General features: G+C 49.5%; 1 protein-coding gene across 1 annotated transcript; it reads left to right on the forward strand.

Annotated features, from left to right (window-relative positions):
- Positions 1-2662: 2662 nt before the first annotated feature.
- SLAMF9 (SLAM family member 9) lies at positions 2663-5441 on the forward strand (the record flags this gene model as incomplete). The annotated part of the gene is given in 9 exon segments (XM_082671301.1): positions 2663-2708; positions 3165-3236; positions 3239-3366; positions 3370-3505; positions 4557-4567; positions 4571-4610; positions 4613-4627; positions 4630-4830; positions 5236-5441. Coding segments are annotated over 9 exon segments (855 nt in total).
- Positions 5442-6034: the final 593 nt, after the last annotated feature.

Genomic DNA, 6034 nt, shown 5'->3' on the forward strand with positions numbered 1-6034 from the left:
TGGGAATCATTTGCACCAGCTTGGTTACGTTCATCGCTTTGATGTTTGTGTTCCACATAAGTTAAGCGAGAAAAACCTTCTCGACCATATTTCCACATGTGATTCTCAAGTAACAAAAACGTCCCATTTTTAAAACAGATTGTGACGGACAATGAAAAGTGGATACCGTACAGTAATGTGGAGCAGAAGAGATCGTGGGGCAAGAGAAATGAACCAGCACCAACCACACCAAAGGCTGGTCTTCATCCAAAGCAGGTGATGTTGTGTATATGGTGGGATTGGAAGGGAGTCCTCTGTTATGAGCTCCTTCTGGAAAACCAAACAATTAATTCCAAAAAGTACTGATCTGGATTAGACTAACTGAAAGAAGCACTTGATGAAAGCATCTGGAATTAGTCAACAGAAAACGCATAAACTTCCATCAGGATAACGCAAGACTGCATGTTTCATGATGACCAGGCAATAACCGTTACAGCCTGGCTGGGAAGTTCTGATTCATCCTCCGTATTCACCAGACATTGCACCTTCGGATTTCCATTTATTTTGGCCTTTACAAAATTCTCTTAATGGAAAAAATTTTAATTCCCCAGAAGACTGTAAAAGTCTTCTGGAACAGTTCTTTGCTCAAAAAGATAAAAAGTTTTGAGAAGATGGAATTATGAAGTTGCCTGAAAAATGGCATAAGGCAGTGGAACAAACTGGTGAATATGTTGTTCAATAAAGTTCTTGGTGAAAATGAAAAATATGTCTTTTATTTTTAGTTAAAAATGGAAGGAACTTTTGGGCCAACCCAATACATGGGACAGAAGTTCTCATTTCTGAACTGAGAGCAGAAACCTCAGGGGAAGACCACCCCACTGAATAAGATTGAAGAGGCAGTGAGAGACGGAAATGGAGTTGCATTTGGGTCGCAATCCATGAGCCAGAATAAAAAATCAGATTTCCAGACCACTTGAAAATCATGTTTGGAGAAGGGCTTTCTCCACACTGGACTGGAAAGGGCTTAGTGAGGGTGGGGTAGGGGCTGGGGAGGGAGTGATGCAAATTATTTCCCTCTGCTCAATAAGTATAATGTACTGTTTATGGAGACAAGTTTAATCAATCTGCACACAGTCACCTTTTGTCTGATCAGCATATTCACTGCAGCAGCCATGAAGGTGCCCCTGGATCTCCTTTCAAGAGAGAACCTGTCTTCAGCTGTGAGGGATGCAGTTAACTGGCAGCCTCCATCTGCAGCACCTGCAGCACCCATGCACTTCCTGGGCAGCCTTAGCCAATGACTGCACACAGTGAGGGTGCGGGAGCTCCGCTGCAGAGCTCCCTGCTGAATTAGCGGAGACTGTCTGCTCAGCATCATGGTCCCGGGCTCTCCTTGCGCATTTCTGCTTCCTTTCCCTTTTATCTTTTACAGGCTTTACCCCCCACACTCCCTCCCACACACACATTAAACCTCTTTCTGTTTTTAAAAAAATTAATTAATTAATTATTTTTTTTTGGACTGTGTTGGGTCATTGTTGCTGCTCATGGGCTTTCTCTAGTTGCGAGAGCAGGGGCTACTCTTCGTTGTGGTGCGCAGGCTTTTCATTGTGGTGGCTTCTCTTTGTTGTGGAGCAGAGGGTCTAGGTGCGCAGGCTTCAGTAGTTGTGGCTCGCAGGCTCAGTAGTTGTGGCTCACAGGCTCAGAGTGTGGGCTTCAGTAGTTGTGACACGTGGGCTCAGTAGTTGTGGCACACGGGCTTAGTTGCTCCGCAGCACGTGGGATCTTCCCAGACCAGGGCTCGAACCCGTGTCCCCTGCATTGGCAGGTGGATGCGTAACCACTGCACCACCAGAGAAATCCTAAACCTCTTTCACTCCTAATTCCAGTATCTGATTCTCAGAGAACCTAACTCATGTGCTGAAACCTTCAACTGAATTTTTTCTTCCTTGCTTTAATATTATTTTTTAAATGATTTTACGTTAAAAAGTTTTCATACTCAGACTGAGACCTGATGTACCTTTTCAAAAAACCCAGCCCCTGGGGTTTGATAATTGTATAAATTGAAGTTTAAGAAGTATCTCCTTCATTCTCTTCTTCACTTAGCAGATCTTACTCATCCTTGAGGTCTCAGCTTAAATATCATTTCTCCATGGGGACCAGCATCCGTAGAACATACAGAGATGTCCCAAAAGATAGAGTCTGCCTGGGGAGATAAAGATGTTTTTATGGTCATATGATCACAGCAACATAGGAACTGCTAAGGGAGACCCGAGGCAGAGCATCCTGAAAGCCAAATGATAGGGCTGGATAGAAAGTGTTCAAAGAACTTGGGGAAAGTGCTATGTCTGGGAAGTCTGGGAGTACAGAGAGTAGGGATCTAGGAAGGCTTCATTTAGGAAGTGGGATTTCAGCTGAGTTTGAGGGACAGGAAACATGAGGCAGTGGGTAAACCATCTTGCCAATCAGGCTCAGAGAGAGAACTCTTCCCAAGGTGGACACGGAGGGGCTTAGTGAGATGGAGGAAGTTAGAGGGCTGCTACATAGGGTGAGAGTCATTTCCCTCTCCTCAGGACTGTCAGTTGGTCACTCTGTCTCTCGCAGCATCCTGGCAGCTTGTCTTCTTCACAGCCTTCGGGGCTGACCAAGTCACACCTGGAGCACACCGGGACACAGGGCTGTGGACATGGGGGCCCTTCCATGGCTGCTCCTGCTCTTGCTGTTCCAGGAAGGTGAGACAGACTGCTAGCTCCAGGACAGGAGTATCTCTTTCCCCCTCTGTTCTCCTGCTGGGTCTTGGGCTAGCAAGTCACCACCTTTGGGACCAAATGCTTCAGCTCTTCTGGAGTAAAGAGGACTAGGGTGTGGCTTCAGTGCAGGACCAAGAGATGAGGAAACCTGGGGATATGGAAGGGGAAGCAGCCCCATATCCCTTCTGGGGATATGGAAGGACAGCGAATGGAGAAGAGAAAATTTGGAGGGTGGGGCACAGATGGAAGCCGAGCCCTGGTAGGTGCTCAAGTCAGGTGCAGCAAAAAGCTAGAGCCAGAAGAGGCAAATGGAGGGCAAGGTTGAGTGCGGGTCCTAGAAAATACTCAACTGAGATTGAGACCACAGCCCTGCTGCCAGTCTCAGCAGCCTAGAGACACCAGCTGTGTTGTTTCCATCTTTTCTTTCTTTATCTGCAGCCGAAGGGGACTCTGGAGATGGCGTGGATCCCGAGGAAATTGTTGCAGTCCTTCAGGAGTCCATCAGTCTCCCCCGGAAATACCATTGGATGAAGAGGTTGAGAACATCATCTGGTCCTCCCACATAAGCCTTGCCACTGTGATGCCAGGGGAAGAGGGACATCCGGCTACCATCATGGTGACCAACCCTCGCTATGAGGGCTGAGTGAGCTTCCTGGAGCCCACCTACTACCTGCACATCAGCAATCTGAGCTGGGAGAACTCGGGGCCTTACCAAGCTCAAGTCAACCTGAGGGCGTCCCAGATCTCCACCATGCAGCACTACAATCTTTGTGTGTCCCGTGAGTTTACTGGGAACCATAAAGCTGCTTTTTCTGGCTCTCCTGAACTTCTCACACAAAGGATCAGGGGTCTTAGGACTCGGGGTTATGGCTTGAGGGTCTGGGATGGGAAGGCAGTCTGCCTCCAGTGTGTCTGACCCCAGTATCTGCACTGCAGGTAAAGTGACCTGGAGTAGCAAGACCCTGGACTGAGGCTGTTCCTGTGGATGTGCCCAACGCAGTGAGACGGGTCAGGGGTTTCGTTTACAGACGTCTAGGGAGCCTTTCTCTCCCAGCGAGATTCTGCATCCTGGGCATGAATGCCACCTCCATTCTTGAGCCTTTTGTCCTCCTGTGTGATTTGAGGGCTACTAATCAGGGTCTCCTCCCTACTTGACCCCAAATTTCCTCTTAGTGCCTGTGACATTGACTGATTTTCTTTTTCTTTTTTCATTAATTAATTAATCTATTTTTGGCTGCGTTGGGCCTTCATTGCTGCGTGTGGGCTTTCTCTAGTTGCAGCGAGTAGAGGCTTCTTTTGCTGCGGAGCTCGGGCTCTAGGTGTGTAGGCTTCAGTAGTTGTGACTCCCGGGCTTAGCTGCTCCGCGGCATGTGGGATCTTCCCGGACCAGGGATTGAACCTGTGTCCCCTGCATTGGCAGGTGGATTCTTAACCACTGTGGCACCAGGGAAGTCCATTGACTGATTTTCTACCTTGAATCTTGCAGGGGCACTGATTAAACTATAAATGCCCCTGGGAGGTGTGATAATATTTTCTAAGATCAAGGAGGCAGGACAGAGTCTGAAAGAAGGTGGGGTGCCAAGGTAAGAGAGAGAAGGCAAGTCATAAAGGGGAGGTAGAAGATGCCAAAGGCAGCTCTGTCTGCTTGGCCGCTGCCCTGGGGACTCTGGAACAATAGGTTTGATGGTGGCTAGGTGCTGTTAGTTTGGCTTGTTTGTTAAGTGAAGCAGGTCTCAGTGGGCAGCGTCCATACCCCAGTGTTGAAGAGCTTAGGAAAACAGACCCAACCCCTGATTACTTAGAGGGTCTTTGTGTTTCTCCTTCATCTAGGATGGCTGTCATAGCCTCACATGGCTGTGAACTTTGAGATCTCTGGGGAAGAAGGTACTGTAATATGTCCTTGACATGATCCACAGGGAGGCAGGCCTGGATGTGACCTACTGCTGGATATCCTGGGAGGACGGCGCTGACACAGCCCATGAAGGCCCTGTCCTTAGCATGTCCTGGAGGCCCGGGGAAAAGTCTGTCTCCTACACATGCAGGGCAAACAACCCCATCAGCGACGTCAGTTCTCATCTCATCCCTGCTGGGCCCTTCTGTGCAGGTACCAGGGCCCCAGAGACAGCCCCTGAGCGACCACAGGGCCTCAAGTCTACCCGCTCCCTCCCTCCCTTCTCCCCAGGAGAGTACATGGAATCTAGACCTAACTACTCCCGTGGAGACTTGACCCCTGGATTGGGGAGGGGCCCCCCACTTTCCCTGTGCTCCTTCCTAGTCCTCCCAGCTTCCAAAGGTCCCTTCTAGTCTCTTACTCAGGTTGAGATTACTCCTCAGACCCCAGCCCCTGAAATTCTGTGAATAGAATATACATTTCCTGGGATACTTGCCAAGGAACATCAACAGACTGTGAACTTGAGACCCCCTGTGTGGAATTTGGGGTAGGTGTCTGCCCCCTAATCCAGGCCTTCCCTCTGGTGAGCCCCTCTCTCTTTGCCTTCTTCTGTCCCAGATATTGGCTACCCTTTGGAGAAGTCTTCCACTTCCTTCTGTCTCCTGGCCAAGGCATTGCTCATCCTCTTGCTTTTTGTAATTCTTGCTGTGGGGCTCTGGCTCATCCGAGTCCAGACAAGATGCAAAATGCCAAGAATGAAGAAACTCAGGAGAAACAGAATGAGACCGAGAAAGAAGGGGAAGCCTGGCCCCAGCCTGGCCTGACGGCCCCCTGGGGACCCCTGCCCTGAGCATTGTTTCTTCCCAGCCCCAAGGGAGACCTTCCTCTCCTTCCCAGACTCATCTCTTCCCAGGGGGCCAAAGGGTGGGTGTCCCAAGGGCCATGCTCCCCGAGGGAAGATTGTCTGGCAATAAAGTCAAATTAGGTGACCTCACTCGGGAGGAGCTGTTTGGTCCTTCCCTGGGTGACTCTGGCAGAACCTGCTTTCCTGCATTTCTTCCATTCCAGTTACCCTCTTCCAACCCCACGTGCTTCCCTCACCTGCCTTTGGGAAGGAAAGTGAGTCTAAAAGACCCGCTCACAATGAAGTGTTGGTATGTTATTATTCATGCCTAACCCATTCCCCACCAACACACATAACATTTACACTTCAATAAGAAAAGTGGGAGATTCCTTTTAACCTAATAGAAGCTGTGACTCCCGAATGGGAGATTTCAGGCAATGAGAACGCTACTTAAGAGCGGTGTTATTCCTGCCAATCTTTCTGCTCTCACACCCTCCTTCTGCCCTGCCCTTAGCTACTCCCACCCACCCCACCCCACCCCAGTCTAGCGGCTGTCCGGCACGGGCGCTCTGA

This window comes from Grampus griseus, assembly GCF_964374135.1.
Source record: "Grampus griseus genome assembly, chromosome: 1".
NCBI lineage: Eukaryota > Metazoa > Chordata > Mammalia > Artiodactyla > Delphinidae > Grampus > Grampus griseus.